The sequence below is a fragment of the Hipposideros armiger genome, unplaced genomic scaffold (assembly GCF_001890085.2).
Source record: "Hipposideros armiger isolate ML-2016 unplaced genomic scaffold, ASM189008v1 scaffold_44, whole genome shotgun sequence".
NCBI lineage: Eukaryota > Metazoa > Chordata > Mammalia > Chiroptera > Hipposideridae > Hipposideros > Hipposideros armiger.
Window position 1 is genome coordinate 3,012,345 of NW_017731394.1, and position 20,768 is coordinate 3,033,112.

Consider the following 20,768-nt stretch of genomic DNA (forward strand, 5'->3'; position numbering starts at 1 on the left):
TATCTTCTCTTTTGAGCTTGTTTTTAAAAATGGTAGCACTATGCTGAGGTGCTCTATGGTAATTTTGATCATGTGACTGCAGTCCATAGGTTTGGTACTGATCTATCATTTTTCACGCTGTCTCAAATGTCAGCATTTGACTCCTGGCTTTGATACCTAATGGCCCTGAGAGTTTGAGGAAGTTATTTTAACATTTTTGTGGGAATAATATTACTTAACCTCATAAGATTGTTAGGAGAATTAAATGAGTTAATACTGTGCTAGGACAGAGCCTGACCCTTGAATGCCAGAATGTTATTCAAGGACTTAATGTTTCTTTAGCCCCTCTGCATTTTAGCTTCTCTTGCTGTTGCTTTGTTTTCAGCTTCAGTGTCTCTTATATATCTTCCTCTTAAACCCAAATTCATTGTGCATATAAGTTAATCAGTATATACTAAAGAATAAGAACAATTTGAAACCGTATAATGGTTCAAACCATGATGGAAACTCTTTTTAAGTTTTCAAACCCAGGCAGGTGGCCCGCTGTGCATGCTCCTTCAGTGCTCACTCCACAGCGCTCAAGCTGTTCTAGTTTTCAAAAGAAAAATATTTAAAGAATTGCTTAACTTATTGATTGATTTTTCATGTCAGAGTCAGAACACTGGATTGACCAGCAACTTACATGGAATGAACTTCCTCACACACTTTCTCTATTGGGAAATGTTGCTGTCGTTACTTTGTGTCTCGACTTCATCTCCTGTCCTTTGGTGTTTGGTACACTGATGTGCATAGGTGGCTGCATTTAGCACATTTCCAGGTGATTTGTCAGCCTCTGGAGATGTGTCTGGCAAAGAGGCCCCATCCTAAGGGTTCATGCCTACGGATGGAATTCAGCCTCTGTAGAGTATTATGGAAAATAGTTTGTCATAGGCCTTCGCACCTGTTGTCTCTCATGTGTTGCTGTTTATTCTCTCGTGCTGCCCGCCTTATGCCTGGCATTGAGGCATGAATTTCCAGCCCTTACCAACGGGGCACTCCTCTGTAGTCCAGTCTTGATCCATGAGTGTATTGTTTTGTTTTAAAGTCAGTCACTTGGAGGAAAGCATAGTAATAGTAATAGTAATAGTAATAATAATAATAATAATAATAATAATAATAATAATTTATTTCACATTTATGTATCAGTGGTAGTTACTAGATGTCTGGTACTGTTTTAAGGGTCTTATATCTAACTCTTATTCTTCATAACAACTCTGTGAAGTAGCGACTATTATTTACTTCCATTTTACAGATGAAGAAACAGTCATGGTGAGATAAACATTACTAAGGCCACCTAACTAATTAGTAGCAGAGCCAGCATCGAAACCCAGGAAGTCTAGAGAAAACTAAGAGGGTGAGCCAGTACTTTGAAGGACAGATTCCATATCCAATGCTTTAGCATTAATCAGCAGTTTTAGCAGGGCTGAAGTATAAAAATCCTGCATTTGATTTTAAGAGCTCAGTGGCACAAGAGTAGAAGAGGAGTAAGATCAAGTAAGCCAGGTGCCCGGGAGAAGAACTGGGCATTCGAGGTGTCCTCTCACCCCGAATGCTCTCCTGGAGTCCAGCACATTCACAGTGCTAACTCAGGGAGCAGTAACAGGGGCTGGCTTGTTGGTTTCTAAACACAATTTGGAAAGAGCATTACTGACCCTCTGTTACTAAGTCTATGCCAATTTTAAATATTGCTGACTACAACATAAGCAAACTAGTCTACAGGAAACTAACACACCTCTAAAAGATTTCTTATTTCTAAGGGAATTGAGAAAATCAGAGAAATTTTCTTAACTTCATTTAGTGATTTTAATGACTTAAAATGGAATTGTTATAGACATTATTTTCTTTGAACTTCTTTTATACATTTAAGTTGTGTGGTAGTATGCACTTGTCTGTGCCTGTTATAGTTGGGTATCATGCTTCATGGTGTCATTTTTTAATGGGAAAAATATGAATAGTTAAAAATAAGACTTATTTGATATTTAGATAATGTAAAAATGGAAATGATACTAAATGCTCATTGTTGCCTACTTGTGAAGTACTCAGTTGGTAGAGTATATATGGAATTGTTTATATGATTTATTGTAGTAAATGAAACAGAGGTGAGGTGTCAGTTTTAGATTTAGTATAATGTCTGATTCAGAGTTCAGAAATCTATTCATATTTTTTAAATAAAATTTTCCCTTTTTTAAAGAATTCTTTGCACGGGAATGATGTTCTTTGTACTTGAATATTGATCCTATTTCTGGTTCAGTTTGGATAGGAATTAACATCAAGTAGACATCATATTACAATGCTTTTTTTCTATCAATTTTTTTAGAATATTAGTCATTGTACATTGTGATTTTGAGTTAGCAGTTCAAAAGCAGGTAATTAGACATTTTTGGAAGAGACAATGTTAACTTAATAAATAATCTTAACTCATCTTTTGATGCAGTAAAGACAAATGAACAGTCCACAAAGTAAGACATTTTTAGTACGTGACAGACAACTAAACAGATTGTTCTTGGGTTGTTTAGTGTTTTTCCACAGGTTGCAATTACTTAAACATCTTTAGTTTTATATACCCATGTCTTACATATATATATATTTCTTCATCAAAGCAGTGTGCCTGTTCTCCATCAGTAATTAGTAAACTTAGAGAGCTTCCTAACTCCCAGAACTTATGCCTTATTATTTTAGGAATAGTGCACATACTAATAAGCATCAAAATTCATGTTACTGGGCCGGCTGAGTGGCTCAGTTGGTTAAGAGCTCACTCAAGTGTGCAAGCTCTGAGCAACAGGGTCACCGGTTTGATTCACGGCCTGAGCTGAGCTGCCGCTGAGCTGCCAACAGGTGGCAGGATGGCTCTGCTAAAAAAAAAAAATTCACATTACTCAGAAATGTCAGACTCATTCTAGGAGTTATGCATTTACTTATAATCACTATATTAGTGAATGTCCTGCAGTCTATCATTCAATTATTCATTAAATTACATCTGTAATAAATCTTATTTCAAGTAATTGAAAGGGAATAATAGAAAATTTTAAAGGAATGACATTTTCTTCAGTACTTAAGTTATAAAATATTGTCATCTGAAGGTTCTCTAGGGACTTTTTTAAATAAGTAAATAAGAATCAGTCCTTTATAAATTAATGCTGTTGAAATGCTTTAAATGTATTTATCTTAAGTATTATCTTTGATCTTATTTATGCTTTTAATTGGCATTATCTATGAGAAAGTGTTTGGTTACCTGAGACACCGCCATGTTTCTGATGTACTTATGAAAAATTCATGAGGTTTTATTTCTCAAGTGTGTAAATATATATACAGAAAAAGAGTTAAATATAGAGAAAGATGGAAATTACACTTAACATTAACCAGAATAGTTAACCAATTCTGTCTATACAATGTCTTTTTTCCAGACTAAGTTTCGTGAAAAGATTTTTCTTTCAATTAATTTTAGTAAATAGGTCTAGTTTGGGGGACTTAATCCCTTATGGGCTCCTGGAATTCCTAAGCCATTGTGTAGAAACTGTCTGTGAAAGACAAATAGTTGAGCTATGTAACCACAGTCTCCTGTTTTGGATTTGTTCTGATTGACATCATTGGAAGATGGTAATGAATAGCTCTTGTGTATTTAAAGGCTGACAGAAAGAGGAGAGATTCTGGATTTTTTCGTATTTCAGGAGATATCATTAGTAACTGGGAGGGAGAGAGTGGTTAAGGGAGGTATAAGTGAGAAAAGGCAGGAAAGGAAGGTGATTGATGAGACGAGGAGGAGGAGGCAGGCTATTTAGCTCAAATTAAGAGATCTTTCTAACCAGTACAGGATTATCCGACAAAAGAATAAACTGCTTCAGGAGGTCATGAGCCTTTGCATCTCTGTAGTTATTTTCTTTTTAAAATACAGGTTGAAGAAGGATCTAAAAATATACGGCTGGGTTCGCTAATTGGTTTGCTAGTTGAAGAAGGAGGAGATTGGAAACATGTTGAAATTCCCAAAGATATGGGTCCTCCAGCCGCTTCAAAACCATCAGTGCCTCAGCCCTCGCTGGAACCACAGACTTCTGCCCCCGTCAAAAAGCAACACACACCGGGGACACTGCAGTGAGTGTGTTTATTTGAATGATGTAAAAAAAAAAAAATGTTATAGCAACTTTTAGGGTAATTTAATCATTACAGTTAAAATATTTTTTTTTTAAACATTCACAATGAGACCTGTTAAGATTTTTATTGGGGAATTGGGGGATAACAGCGCTGGGGAATTGGGAGAAAGGGGAACAGACAAGTTGCTGTCGTTTTGTTCTTCAGTCTAGTTGTGGAGGACATTGCTTCACTGGCCCAAGTTGGCACCATCATTGCGCTCTTTTTTGGCGAGGCAGATCAGTCGCCGGCTTCTGGACGGCCGCTCACTGCGGCTGCTGGCTGCTCACTGCGGCTGCTGGCCGCTCACGCTGGCTGCTGGCCGCTCACGCTGGCTGCTGGCCACACATGGTAGCCCATGGCAATCCACTGCCACAGGGACTGCAGCCCACGCCGTCGCCGGCGACTCTCGGCAGCCCAGCTCCAGGTTGAGCTGTTGTTCAGCATCTTAGCTGTGGAGGGCAGTGTCACTGGCCCTCACATGTGGGATCCGAACCGGGGCCCTCTGGCATCCCAAGCGAGTTCTTAACCATCGCGCCACTCGGCCGGCCCTAAAATATTTTTGTACATTAAGAAGTTACTGGTCTTCCCTTTTTTTCCTTAGGAAACTGAGATCTTCCCTTTTTTCTCTTAGAAATGAGTATTATACCATCATTGTTCATTCAACAAACAGTTATTGCATACCTGCAATGTTCCAGATACTGCAAAGGCCCTGCACACCCAGTAGAGAATGAAATGGTTTGTGTTCACATTGAGCCTGAATTAGGTTTTAAGATTCCAGATGCAATTCAATATATAAAACTTCATATTGTGTTCCCATTTATAGATTCTAATCACTGCAATGTGAATTCCAGTTTCAAATGTATAATTGCTATAAAATGGAATTAGCATTTTAACATGCATTTCTTCTCCAGCTATTCTGCATTTAAGTTTGACACAGATGAGAGCTCAATTTTGTCTGAAACAAAACAGATACTTACTAAACACCATTTTACTTTAGGTTTATATAGCTTTAATTGATGGACTCTGAAAATTCTAACAAGTTTCATTTGTTTATGTTAATAGCCTCTGTAATTCAAAGTTATTTTAGAGGAAAAAGTTATCTGTAGAGAAAGTCCTAAAAACCACTTTTGAACTTACGTAAACATGCAAAGCCCTTCATTTTAAAATATGTTTTCCCTTTAGTTTACCTTGTCAGTTTTTGTCAGAAAAAATTCACAGCGTTTCTGAGGTAATGAATGTTAAATTCTTGTTGTCACACAGTATTTCTGGCTCCATTGCCTTAGCTTCCCTTTTTTTTCTCTTCATTTTGCCATGAAAATCAGAAGGTGGGCTCACAGACATTTTATACTTACTGCTCTTCTTCCCTTGCAAAGATAATAGCGTGTACTGTGTCATCCTGTCGTTATAGACTTACATAAGCCTGAGCCCCGTGGTGTAGATTAAAGACCAGCTGAGCTGTCAGCCTGCACGATGGTGGCCCACAAAGTGATTTTCTCTTTTTAAAAAATATTTTTGAATTGGTTGGTGACTAGTTAATCTTTCACAAAAATCTAAATTATAAGTTTCTCTTGAAAAATCTAAAGATTTGGTAATACTGAGTCCATCTTCAGATAGAGCTATTTCCCTGAATGTAGCATGTACCACATTTGTTCCTCTTCATTAGCTATAAACTTATGGACCCAGCTCATTTTATAATTTCCTTTATCTGACTACATAGTCATTTGTGTTTGCTGCTGTGCTTAAAGGTCTCAATGGAAGAATAAACACTAGTCATGTGATTTTCGGTGTGCCTCAGTTTACTGTCTGTAGAACCAACATAATTGTTTTTGCCTCTTGCTCTTCTGGAGTGTATGTAAAGTAAAAATGCTTTCGTGTAAATACTAAGGACTTTAGCAAATATGTGAAGGATGCTATGCAATGACAGCAAAACAACCTAATCAAAATAGGCAAAAGATTCAAATACACATTTCTTCCAAAGAAGATGTACAGATAGCCAATAAGCACATGAAAAGATGTTCAACGTCACTGATTGTCAGGGAATTGCAAATCAGAACTACAGTGAGATACCACTTCACACTCATTAGAATGGCTATTATCAAAACCAAACAAAAAACGCCCCAAAAAACCCTGAGAAAATAACAAGCGTTGGCAAGAATGTAGAGAAGTTAGAACTTGTGTGCACGGTTGATGGGAATATAAAACGGTTGAGAAACAGTATGACAGTTCCTCAAAAAATTAAAAATAGAATCTCCTTATAATACGGCAGTTCCTCTTCTGGGTATATACTTAAAAGGATTGAAAGCAGGAACTCAAAGAAATATGTGTACACCCATGTTCGTGAAAGCATTATTCACAATAGCCAAGAGGTGGAAACAACCCATGTGTCTGAAATGTGCTATATACATACAGTGGAGTATTATTCAGCCTTAAAAAGGAAGGAAATGCTGACACACACTACAACATAGGTGAACCTTGAAGACATCGTGCTAAGTAAAATAAGCCAAGCACAAAATGACAAATACCATATGATTTCCACTTACAAGGGTTGGTTACCTAGAGTAGTTAGATTGATAAGGACAGAGAATAGAACGATGTTTGCCAGGAGTTAGGGGAGAAAAAAAGGGGGATTACTGTTTAATGGATGTACAGTTTCAGTTTGGGAAGATGAAAAAGTCCTGGAAATGGATGGTGGTGAAGGTTGCAAAACTGTGTGATGGTACTTAATGTTACTCAATTGTATACCTAAAATGCTTAAAATGGTAAATTATATATATTTTACCACAAAATAAAATGAAGGAACAATATATAATAGTTCTTTATTGATCCATGTGATGAGCCATGTGAAAAGTTATTCAAAATAGAAGCTCTCTCCTTACGAATATTTACTCTTTTTAAAAGAATATTTTGAAATAGTAACTAGTTAAATTTTTCTTAACATTTTTGTAACCCTTTTTTTATTTTGTTTTCCAATTACAGTTAACATTCAATATTGTATTATTGGGTTGTCGGAAAAGTCAGGACGTATTTTTTCTATGTTTTTCATTGCAAATTGCATCATGACTTTTCTGACAACCCAATAGTTTCATGTGTACAGCATAATAGTTAGAGATTTATATAATTTGTGAAATGATCCCCCCATAACTCTAGTATCCCCCCTGACACCGTGCATAATATATTATTGACTATATTCCCTGTGTACTTTACATTCCCACGACTATTTTGAAACTACCAATTTGTATTTTTTAATCCCTTCACCTTTTTCACCTAACCCCCTAACATCTGGCAACCATAAGTTTGTTCTCTGTATTTATGAGTCTGTTTCTGTTTTGTTTGTTCATTTATTCTGTTCTTTAGATTCCACATATAAATGAGATGATATGGTATTTGTCTTTCTCAGTCTGACTTATTTCACTTAGCATAATGTTCTCTAGGTCCATCCATGTTGTTGCAAATGGTAAGATTTCCTTCTTTTTTATGACCAATAAATATTCCATTGTATATATGTAACACATCTTCTTTATCCAGTCATCTGTTGATGGACACTTAGGTTGCTTCTTAGCTATTGTGAACTATGCAGCAGTGAACGTAGAGATGCATTATCTTTTCAAATTAGTGTTTGGATTCTTTAGATAAATACCCAGAAGTGGAATTGCTGAGTCATAAGTTAGTTCTATTTTTAATTTTTTTGAGGAATCTCCATACTAAGTAACTAGTTACATTTATATGAAAATATTTTGATGGTAAAATAAACCAGATTAGTGCAGATTTATTTATTGGTCTGTGACTGTCTTTGGGAGTCATTTTAGCTTTATTGTTAGTTTTTATTTTTCTAATTATCTGCAGAACTGTTGACATTTAGATATATTTGAATCAAATATAAGTGTTAATTGGTTCCACTAATCTTCATGTTTTCTTCTTAGGCTTCGTTTAAGTCCAGCTGCCCGCAATATTCTGGAAAAACATGCACTGGATGCTAGTCAGGGCACAGCCACTGGCCCTCGGGGGATCTTCACTAAAGAGTATGTGCGTGCTTTCTGTAATAACCAATTCCACTATTTATCATGATCATTTATTCTGAAAGTATTTAAAGAAGAGTTTATTCAGTGTTAAGATTTAAAAGGAAGTACATTGCGTTTTTGTATTTTTGATTGCTTTTGTCAGTGTAAAAATTGTATTTTATGCAAGGGTTATTTTTTGAATAATTGCAGCATTACTGAAGAATAGTTCTAATTTGGTAACTAAGCCAGATCCTTAGAAATGGTAATAAATGCAGAAAATTAGAGTGCAGAGTGGTGAAACTTCATATTGTTTTAAGTTTATACCACATCATCATACAATCATATTTAAATTTCTGAAACATGGAAATATACTTTTAAAAACAATTTTATTATCTGTTTGAATTTTATTGACTTGTATTATCAAAGTAATTTCCATATACAGTTGGGTCTCTTTCTGGATTTTCTTTTCTATTGTGTTGATTAGTCTGCCCATGGCTTCTTAGTACCATGTTTTTTTAAAACCACATTCTTAATTATAAATATTTTATAGTATGCTTTAAAATCTGATAGGGCTATCCTTGCTCTTTTTTTTTTTTTCCTCAGTAAATCAGTTTTCTTGGTTCATTCTTATTTTGTTATTTTTCCAAATGTATTTTAAACAGTTTAGCCCCACTGGCAGAGTTGTGCTGGAGAACTATGGCATTTGTATTGGGATTGTGTCACATTTTAAATGAACTTAGAAAGAACTGGCATCTTAATGATGTTGAGTCTTCCTAGTCAAGAACACTGTTAGGCCTTTCCACTTGTTTAAACTTGGTGTCTTTCAAGAGTGTATTAAAACAGATGGTCCCTGCTGTATTGAAACTTAGGCTAGTGGGGAAGACAAAGATTAATTAAATAGGCATATGAACTAGTGTAAAGTTGCTGTAGTGGTAGGTGCCATGTTTCTATTGGCAGTAATCTTAAATTTTTGAAATTGAGTTAATGTTTTCAAGCAATATGCTTTTTTCCCCCTTTGACTAGTTGATAAGAATTGAGGGCTTCACATATTTAGTAGTCTTGATTATGTGCTTTTAAAAAACAAAGGTATCTTTGTTTTACAGAGTAATACAAAGGCAAGTTTATTGCTAGTTTAGTTATTTTTAATTCTAAATGATGTTGTGGGTTAGGTTTATTACATTAGGTTGTGCTGAGAGCATATTGAGCAAAATTAACAGTGGTATGATTTCCTGGCCGTAAACAAGCTAATTTGCACTAGAATAAACAATTTAGTAAATATCCTAACGAAAGTCATGAGCACAATAAAGTTGACACTTTCTGAATGTCATGTGAGAATTATTTCACTAGTATAAAGAATGAGGGTATGGTTTAATTTATGGATTGTTCATCTGCCAAATGACACTCTCCCCCGGAAAAGACTAATTTCCTTTTTAAAAATAACTGTCTAAACCCAATAGTTTGATAAATTTCTAGTTGTTTGGTTTTTGAAAATGTACACACATTGTAGCCATTGGACAAATAATATGAGTCAGCAGACCAGGTAAGATATAAGATTTACCTATCTGGCTCAAATAATTCATTTTGCTTCGTAGCCTTGATATCTCTATACACAGGGTGTCAAAAAAAATGTATACACATTTTAAGAAAGGAAAAAACTATGAAAATTATAATACTCAATATATATTGATAACAAAAGATGCATACAAGTCATGTGTATACATTTTTTTGGCACCCCCAGTATTTTTGTATCTTTCCTCCACATCTCACCTCCATTTTCTAAACGTTCTCTTATAGTTTGTGTTGCTAATCAGAGTTCCCTAATTCCCTCTTATTTTCAGGGATGCTCTCAAGCTTGTCCAGTTGAAGCAGATGGGCAAGGTCCCTGAAACCAGACCAACTCCAGCCCTTCCAGCAGCCCCCGCTGCTCCTCTGCCCTCGCAGGCCCCCGCCATGCCAGCTTATCCCCGGCCGATGATCCCACCCGTGTCAACTCCGGGACAGCCTAACGCAGCGGTAATGTCATCTGAGTAGACTTTTATTTTTCAGATTTAAGTGAGAGAGAATAAGAACTATTACTGTACGTTTTACAAGTACTTCTGGCCATCTGTTTTAATAGTACTGTAGTTTACTGTGTATAATGCAAGCTTTTTTGCCCAAATTTGTGAGGGAAAAGTAAGGATGCGAATTACACATGGGTAGTACTAACTCCATATCTATATAAATGTTTTCCATGCTTTTATTTATGCTTATGAGTTAAAAGTGTAACTCTAGAAATCAATAACGATATCCATATGCAAAATAATACCCTGGTAAATGATAATCGGTTTTGTTGAACTAACAGTGAACTTGAAACAACGAAGAGTTCTTGGCCTTCTCTGATGCGTAAATATCGTAAATTTGTTACCCGTACCTAAAATTTCTTGTACCTTGTATTGTATCTGTTTTTACATTTTGTAATTATTTGTTACCTAAAATTTCTTGTACCATAATATATTTAAAAATAAATGCTAAAATTCCTTTGTAATATAAAAAACAAGTACCTAAATGTAAACAAATAGAAATTTGAATTAAAAAATTAAAACGAAAGATTTTTTTCCCTGAAAGTTTGGGCCAAAAACGTGGGTGCACATTATACATGGGAGCGCATTATACACAGAAAAATGTGGTAGCTAAAAGTGATAAGGACAGAACACTCCACATGCTTTGTTTTGCTTATTTCCTAGCACAAACCAGATTTGTTTGTACAGTGCTAACTTCCGAAAGGAATGTTAAAATTATGATTTCAATTTAAATTTACTACATGTTCCACAACTTTAGTACCATATGTATGCTCTATAATCATGCTTTTCATGTCTTTTTTCTCGGTGGTGGTACCAGTAATTGGTAGCTGGCACTAGGCTCCTTTTGTGGGTATGTTTTATTTTTTTGACTAAGGGAATTGGTAGTCTCGCTGTGAGGAACTATTGAGACCGTATAGCTAATCATTCTTTTCTTCTCAGGTAGATGCAGTCTTGACAGTCCTTTTTTGTTTTCAAATCGCTCCATTTTGCCTTTCTATCTTCCTTTCCTAATACTTTTTATGTCATTTCCTTCCCATCAGAAGAAATACAGGATAATCAGGTTTATTTAAAATTGAACGGACACTTTAAAAAATAAACAGAGACAGACCTACACTGCTTTTTCTAATGGGGAAATATCAATATACTATTTTAAAAGAATTTGAAAACAGTACAAATTTCATAACAATCAGATTTTTAAATGTACATTAAAAATTCATGACTACAAACACAAAAACTTTATGCATAATCAAATCTTGCTTCTTAAAAAGAAAGTTTTCAAATTAGGAAGATAATCTTACTTTGAAATTTGTGTAGTATGTAGAGAGCATTTATTTCATTTGATCAAGTACTTTGCTCACAAAATGTGTAATTCCATAAGAGGACATTTATAAAAAGTAAATCAGCTGAACTTTCTGCCTCTTTGTATTGGGTTATCGGAAAAGTTATGACGTATTTTTTCTGTTTTTCGTTGCAAAAATGCATCATGACTTTTCCGACAACCCAGTATTATCCTGAAATGATTGTAATCTGGGCCCAGAAGGGAATGAAGGACAAGCATGGGATTAGATGTAATTTAAGGTCCATCGTGCTTTTGTTAGAGGTTCAAGGAACAGAATGTAAGAACTACAATCAAGCTACATGAAGATTTTATTATCTCATTCATGCTTTATATTATGAGTTTCTAGGAAATAAGGTACTCGTGATTTTTTTTTTTTTAATGACAAACCAAAATAGAAATAATTTGGCAGGTTATCCAGTATATTGGATTATCTTTTTCTGTTTTATGTAATTTTTTTCTAAGTAAGAATTGTTTTTAGTTGGTATATTGATTTATTACTGCTTTGAGTTTTATTAAGTAAGAAATGATGTTTATAACAAAAGTTGCTCTGGTGTGTATGTGCGTGCACATGCGTGCACACGTATCTATGAAAAATGACTAATGATTTGTTAGATTTCTTTTTAATTGCCTTAAACATAGTAACATAAGATGTGCCATTCACAACTGAAACATGAATTTTTCCACTTTTTCTACAGTCATACACTAAAGTTTTCTCCTACAGTCTTATACTGTGAAGTTGAAACTCACATTTTTTACATTCCTCCTTATACTAAGAATTTTTAATAGTACTGTTCCTATGTTAATCTTTAATTATTATCATAATTAACTGGGACTGCGTTTCTGTTACGAAGTTTTATTTTTCCCCTTCCTTTTATGGTTTAATGGACAGATTACTATTTCTTTGCAGGGCACATTCACTGAAATCCCGGCTAGCAATATTCGAAGAGTTATTGCCAAGAGATTAACTGAGTCTAAAAGCACTGTACCTCATTCATATGCTACTGCTGATTGTGACCTAGGAGCTGTTTTAAAAGTTAGACAAAACCTGGTCAAAGGTTAGTAAAGTTGAATTTACTTAATGTAATACACATGCTAATATCATGAAATAAATATATAAAATGCACATTTTGTAGATTTTTATTTTAATTTGATCACCTATTTCAGTTTCATCATCTGGGCATATTTTAGTGCTAGAGAAAAGAATTGGTTCTCTTTTTCTATAAGAAGTAAATTGGTTCCGTAGTATCGAATAAATCATATTTTTGATAATGGAGCAAAGCAATCCTTAACATTTTAGAAAGTATAAAATCGAGAACTAGTTTAAGAATGTTTTATATTATCAATATGTCTTAGATATCACTCTTCTTGATACAAGTTTTAATTTTTTAATTTCTTCAAAATGCATTTTAGGCTATTAAATTTGTAGTGTTCCTCCCCAAAATCAATTAAAACTAAGGTTGCATAGAAATATAAGAATTTAGCATGAACTGATATATCATTTCGTTCTTTCCAATCTGTATGGCTTGTATTTCATTTTCTTGCCTTATTGCGCTGTCGAGGACCTCTAATACAATGATGAATATAAGTGGTAAAGAAGACATTCTTGTTTTGTTCTTGATCTTGGGAGAAAGCATTCAGTCTTTAAAATTAGCTGTAGGCTTGTGTAGATTTCTTTTTTCGGGTGAGGAAATTCACATTTCTAATTTGCTGAGAGTTTTAAGCAAGAATGGATGTTGAATTTTGTCAGATGCTTTTTATGCATCTTTTGAGATCATCTTTCCTTTTACCATATGTTAATATGGTGGATTTTATTGGTTGGTTTCCAAATGTTAAATCAACCTTCTTTGCATGAGTGATTCCTCATTAATAAGGGAATAAAACTCATTTAATCATTAATTTTCTCATAATTGCTTGATTTCATTTTCTGAAATTTTGTTAAGGATCTTTACACGAATGCACATGAGAAATACTGACCTGTAGTTTTCTATTAACTGAGATGTTTTTGTGTGTTACAGGTCTCACAATATTAGTTGGGAAATGTTTCCTCTGCCTTTATTTTCTGGAAGAGTTTGGGTAGAATAAGTTTTATTTCTAATTGTTTGGTAGAATTTAATAGTGAAGCTGTTGAAATTTCTGGTTTTCTTTATGGGAAGATTTTTAACTATGAATTCAATATGAATTGGGGAATGTTTCCTCTACGATTATTTTCTGGAAGAGTTTGGGTAGAATAAGTTTTATTTCTAATTGCTTGGTAGAATTTAGCAGTGAAGCTGTTGAGACTTCTGGTTTTCTTTATGGGAAGATGTCTAACTATGAATTCAATGTTTAAATAGATACGAGTTGTCTATTTCTTCTTGAATGAGCTTTGTTGGTTTATGTCTTTCAAAGAATTTGCATATGTCATCCAAGTTATCAATTTGTTGGCATAAAGTTGTTCATAATATTACCTTATTATATTTCTAACATCTATGTAATCTGAAGTGATGTCCCAATTTTCGATATTAGTTATTTGTGTCTTCTAACTTTCTTGGTCAGTCTGGCTGGAGGTTTTATCAATTTTATCGACCTGTTCAAAGAGCCAGCATTTGATTTTATTAATTTTATTGTTTCTGTAATTTTGTTTTCATTGAGTTCTGCTGTCATCTTTATTATTTTCTTCTATTTGCTTTTATTTGATTCGTTCTTCTTTTTTTAGTTTCTTAAGGTGAAAACTGAGATCAATATAATAAACTTTGTTTTATTCCTAACATAAGAATATAATGCTTTTAAGTTCCCTTTAAGCATTTCTTAACTATATCCCATAAAATTTGCTGTTTTTATTTTCCTTTTCATTTAATTCAAGACGTTTTCTAATTTTACTTGTGATTTCTTTTTTTGATCCATGAATTATTTAGAAGTATAAGTTTAACTTTCAAATATTTGAGGACTTTCATATTATCTTTTATGATTTCTAGTTGAATTCCATTGTATTTAGAGAACATACTTTGTATGATTTAAGTCTTCTTAAATTTGAGATTTATTTTATAATCACAATAGGGTGAATTGTTTCATGAGTATTTGAAAGATTTATGTTTACTTTTGTTTTGAGAAGTGGTCTATGAATGACAGTTAGTTGAAGTTGGTTTTGGTGTTCATGTCTCCTGTGCCCTTACTGATTTCCTATCTCTTTGTTCTATCAATTCTTGAAAGAAAAATGTTAAAAATCCCCAATTATATTTGTGGATTTGCCTGTTTCTTTTTTTAGTTCCATCAATTTTTGCTTTGTGTATTTTGAAGGTCTGTTTTTAGGTACGTACACATTTAGGATTTTATTTGTTCTTAATGAACAGACCTATCATGTAAAGTCTCTGTTCCTGGTGTAATATTTTTTATCCTCAAACCTTCTTTATCTGATAATGATATGGCCACTCCAGCTTTCTTTGATTAGTGTTTTTATATTATATATTTTTATATGTCTTTATTTTTAATGTATGTGTATCTTTATATTCAAACTGGTTTCTTGGAGACAGCATATTGTTGGTTCTTGCTTTATTATTCAATCCTACAGTCTCTGTCTCTTATTTAAGGTGTTTAAACCATTCATAGTTAATGAATTTGTCCTTTGTTTTTCCTTTGTACAATTTGTGGTCCTTTGTACCATTTTTATCTTTTTTATTTGTCCCATCTCTTTCTATTTTTCCTATTTTCTTGCCTCCTTTTAGATTACTCTTTTTTTGATCCCATTTTTATTTTTCTCAATATTATCTCTCTCTCTCTCTCTCTCTCTCTCTCTCTCTCTCTCTCTCTCTCTTGCTCTCGCTCTCTCGCTATTTCTGTAGTTCCCTTAGGAAAGATTTATAATATAATTCTTTAATTTATCATATTCTACATTCTGCCTTCAAATTTTTATTGCACTACTTCATATATAATGTAAGAACCTTACAACAATTTGCCTGCATTTCCTCCCTCTTGTCTTTTATGCTATTATTAGGTTTTACTTCTACATATGATATTAGCCCCATAATATATTCATAATATATTTTGCTCTTGCAAATCAACCTAGCTTCAGTTTCACTGATTCTTTTCTCTACTGTGTTAAGTCTGTGAAGCTTGGCTAAAAAAAAACAAAAACCAAAAAGACTTTATATTTGATAGCATGTTTTTTTCCCCTAGATTTCCACTGGAATGTTTCTATAGTCTCTTTCTCTCTGGTGATATTCCCTGTCTGTTCATGCACATTGTCCCATACCCTGTCCTATACTTTCCTATACTCTGACAGTAGTTAATCACTTGCATGCTTGTCTCTCCTTTCGTCATCACCCTTTGATATTCAGCTCACCTATTTTCTTTGTAGCCTTAGCTTCCTAATGGGCTCTAGAAAGTTATGATTTTGTAGTTTATCCTGCATTTTCTCACACCCTATTAGGATGGGAGCAACTTTCCCTTGTGGTGTTCTATATCCTAAGTGAAAGCAGGACTAACAAATTAGTTTAAATGCAGCCTTTGAAGATTACCTATGAAGATAACCTGACAGCTTTTAAAAGTTCAAGGAACCAAATGGAAAGCTATTCAAAGCAAGTGATGAATATTTGAAAAGTTAGCATGAAAGCTCCCTTATAGGTCTAAAGTCATACTGGTTTAGTTACAGTGTAGAGTATTATGGGAATAATTTTCCTGGTTTCTTCCTTGCATGAGGCAGAAAACAGTACTATTTCAGTGGAGGTATAGATTAGTGTAGTATCCTTGCATGATCCAGGTTTTATGTGCTTGCAATTAGGAATTTTCTGGTGAGTCTTCAGAGAGCCCACATTGTCTGTGTATCCTATGTATCTCTACTTCTCTTTCTTATATAAGGTTACAATATATAACATTCTATAAATATATTCCACAGTTTGTTTTATAATATGCAAATAAGAATGTCTGATATTCCTCTACAAATTATTTTTTACTGTCTTCTTCTCAATAAATGCCACCAGCAATCTCCTTTCTGTATGTGTGAAAATTTCTGTAATAAAGAGTTCAAATACAGAAACTTGAAAAAATATCGTTTGCACATGTTAGATTTGAGATGCCTGTTAGACGTGTTAAGTGGAAATGTCATGAAAGAAATTGGATATGTAAGTCTGAAACTCCAAATACATCAGGATTAGAGGTAGAATTTAGAGGAATCATCATCATATAAATGGTATCAAAACCATGGAACTCAAAGTTCTCACCTGGGGACATGCCAACATTCAGAGGAAAAAACTGAAAATAAGTGGGTGACAGAGAGCAGAAGAAAACCAGAAAAGTGTAGTAACAAAGAAGCTGGTAAAAGAAAAATGTTTCAAGATGAAAAAAATGATCAACCAAAGAATACTTAATGTGGAGTACGGTGCGGGCAGAGAATTCTAGGTGAGGACTATAGACTTGGGCCGTGGGTGGTTTTGGAAGCCTTCACTGTGGATGCCTCCGGATAATAGATAAAGTGAGAAGGAAGCTGAGGGAGCCGTGAGAGGTATGCGCAATGAGTTCATAAAAGGTTATGTCCACATATTTGAATTTGTGCACGCCAAATCTTTTGTATGGGTTATCATTAAAAGTCTCTAAGCACTAGAAATACATTTCTATTTCTAAAGGGGCTTTAAACAAACCAAAAATTGTGTGATTTTGGAACTCTGAATTAGAAGAGCTATGAATTACATGAGCCAGCTGACAGTTACCGTGACCGTTTGTCAGTATTTATGTGTATGGTAATTCATCTAATCTCTTTCTGAAATCTCCAGCATGCCTTTGGTATGAGCTGCTGTTCACGTGAAATTCCATGATACTATAATAACAGGGTTTGTGATTCCTGCCACATACCATTGACTAGATCGTGATCTTAAAGTCTTTTTCTAGAAACTCTTGCAATGAAGAATCAAGTGTAGTCTGCATTTTCCAACACTGTCATATCCACTGGGAAAAGCAAAAGTGTAAATCAAATTTTCTGGTGATGATCAGCTAAAGTTATGATTAGCTCAGTGGAGAGGGAGGGGACCTTGGCTTTATCTTAAAATCATTATATATACTAGAAGGAAATTGATTCAAATAGACTCACCATGAAACTAGACAGTGAGCCTCATTCTACTCATTACACTAGGACCTACGCCAACATTGCTTCATCTTTGGCATTTGCTATATCCTGTTTTGTTAAGTTAAAAAGCAGCTCTTATTTAATGCAGTGGCCTTAAAATTTTTTGCCGTACACTCCAATAGTAAAAAGCAATTTCTGAACTCCTCCCACCCGCATATATTTGTTTCTTTAAAGTGACCACATGTGCCACTGTTCTGATACAATCAGTATATTATAAAGCATACACAGAAGAACATTTGAAAAGGATGACCAAAAAAGGAATCGTCTTGTAAACTCCCTGATTACACAGACCACAGAGAGAGACGATTTGTCTCTTTCGAGACATAGGAGTTGATTTTTTTTCTGATTGTGGTTATAATGTATCCTTCAGTGCTCATGTCTGATATCTGACCGATTTAAAATAATGTAATCAAGGCCCAGAAGTAAACATTTACATTCATGGTTAATTTATTTATCCAGGACCTCATATAATGCAAGTTTTTCTAATCAGAACACCTTACTAAGCAAGCAAACAAAAACCTGTAATGTTTCTCCCCATTGTTTGTCAGTATAGTCCATAATTTACAATTTTGAAATCATAGTGGTCAATGTTAACGTCTATATGAACACTGATTTTAATATGCTTGTTCTTCTTTCAGATGACATTAAAGTATCAGTAAATGATTTTATCATCAAAGCAGCAGCTGTTACCCTTAAAGTAAGTAGCAGACCCCAATAATTTTGGTTTTCAAAGTAGCCTCACGTCTTTGGATTGTATGGTAAATAGAACTCATATTTTGAAATCACAGACATTTCGTAATTGTATTGCTAAAAGCGTTCCATCATTTAATCTTACTCCCTGGATTGTATAGATGAAGAAACTGAGAATCAAAAAGGCTTAAAACTAATTATAGTAGAATAGAGACCACTTATTCAACAAATACTAATTGTGCTAAATACACTTCTAGGCATTGGAAAAATGGTAGTGAACAAAAGCCTACATATTTTCTGGTCTCTACATATGTTCTGGTTAGGAGACACAAACAAATTTACGTTAGATAGTGAAAGTGCTAAGGAGAAAAAGAAAGCAGGGTAAGGGGACAGAATAACTAGGGGTGTTGTTTTCAAAAGGAAGGCCTCTCCAGCAAGGTGAAAATTGGTACAAGGCCTGCAAAAGGAGAAGGAGTGAGCCGAGGAGGCATCTGCTGGGAGATTGTTGCAGATGGGAGCAGCAGCCACAAAGGCTGTGAGGCGTGGATTGTGTCACTCACAGACATGACGCTGAGGATCAAGTGTTGCCTGGAATGGAGTTGGCATGAGCAGAGGGTAGGAGATGGAAATCATAATGGTAAAAAGATGATGGAGTCGAGGGTGGCCTGAAGTACCTGAGGCCTTGGTGGCCAAGGTAAGAACTAGGGATTTGATTAAAAATAAGAAGGAAGTCTTGGGAGGGTTTTGAGCAAAGAACTAATGTGATTCAACGTGCTGCTGTGGTTGTGTGGAGAGGCAAGGGCCAAAGCAGCGAGCTCGCCTAGAGAAGGTGACAGTGGTTTGGACTAAGATGGTAGGAATGAAGCTGGAGTGAAGGGGAGATTTTGGTTACGTTTCTAAAGCAGAGCCAATGGGATTTGCTGATGGGACTGGATATGGGATGTGAGAGAAAGGACGCACATTTGGGCCCAAAGCAATGGAGGCATGGAATTTTCCATGAACTGAGACTGGGAAAATAGGAGAGGAGCAGGTTTGAGGCAGGGTATCTAGAGTTTGGTTTTGGACATACGTATTAAGTTTGAGAAACCTAATAGTGTTCCAGTGAAGTGGCAGGAAGGCCAGTGAACAGTGGAGGTGTCTGACTAGAGATGTCAATCTGACAGCCCAGGCCTGCTGACTTCCTGCTCAGCACCATTTTCTGTCATGCCTTCTTTCTGTAACTAGGCTACTGCACTGCTTAGTAAGTGCTGTATGTAAAGTACATTTATAAGGGATTTTTTTTTTCTTGAACAAGACAATAATACAGAATTTTAAAGGTATGCCTTTTTAGCTGTTCATATCTAAATGTTAATTTGGCTTTTGTCTTTTGATCAAATAATATTGTGAATTATATTAATGATTTTCTAATTATGAATTATTCTTGCCCTACTTAAGTGACTCTATAGTGGCCATTAGCTGCTATTTGTTAATATTTCATAATTTTGTATCAGGAGCCATCATAATTATAATTTAAATTTTATGCTAGCTTTGTCAGGCTTTTCTTTTTTTTTTAATCAATGGCTTCATCAAAATGATTTTGGATACTCTATTCCTTTCCTTTCTCTGAGCTTGTTTCAATATAAAGAGTTTCATTTCTTGACGTTTTATAGAATTCACCAGTAAAAATATCCGAGCCTAGTTCTATTTTGAGGAGGGAGCCTTGGCAACTTTCTCGTTTTTTCCCCCACAATTATTAAGCAGTTTAATTTTCAGCTTTTTCTTGAGTCAGTCTTGGAAACTTACATATTCCCAGAAAATCATTCATGTCATTTGTATTCCCAAACTTACTGGCCTGGAGTCATTTACATTTTTTTCTTATAATTATTTTAATGTCCCCAGTGCCTGAGAGTTTGCTGAACTCTGTCTTGCTTTTATTATTGCATATTTATATTCTCACTCCTTTTATTACTGTTTCGTTATGTGTTCCTTAATTTCCATGGCTTATCTTGGTTAGCGGTATCTTGTTAGAAACCTTGAATATGTAATTCATTATAATTATTTTTTATTAATAAGATGAGTTAAGATTATAATTTTCCTTTGAGTATAACTTAGGCTGTGACCATATGGTTCTGTTACGTAGCTTTCTAACTAAATTTATTTGACAAATATTCTTTGTTTCTGAGGGATATTCACTTTAAGGGAGTGGTCAGAAGTTAGATAAGCAGGTAGAACCAAGTTGTGGATTGCCTTGCTTACGTGACATGCTGGGAGACTTGGATCTTAGTCTATAGAAAGCAAAGAATTTTTGAGAAGAGAATTTTGTTTTTGATTTCTATTTTTCAGCATAATTTTCTCTTGCGATATTTGGCAACATTATCAGTGTACATTGTTTCCAGGCATTTAGTCATTACATCTGGTTTTTTCCATCCTCAGTGTAGTTGTATGTATATTAAATACACACA

General features: G+C 34.6%; 1 protein-coding gene across 1 annotated transcript in view; it reads left to right on the plus strand.

Annotated features, from left to right (window-relative positions):
- The window catches only part of PDHX (pyruvate dehydrogenase complex component X), a 78,345-nt gene that overhangs the window by 43,014 nt on the left and 14,563 nt on the right, over positions 1–20,768 (plus strand). The window contains exons 4-8 of the mRNA XM_019639555.1: positions 3,911–4,107; positions 8,067–8,165; positions 9,983–10,157; positions 12,451–12,598; positions 18,276–18,334. Of these exons, the coding sequence (XP_019495100.1) occupies positions 3,911–4,107; positions 8,067–8,165; positions 9,983–10,157; positions 12,451–12,598; positions 18,276–18,334 (678 nt within the window). The remainder of the gene's footprint in view (positions 1–3,910; positions 4,108–8,066; positions 8,166–9,982; positions 10,158–12,450; positions 12,599–18,275; positions 18,335–20,768) is intronic.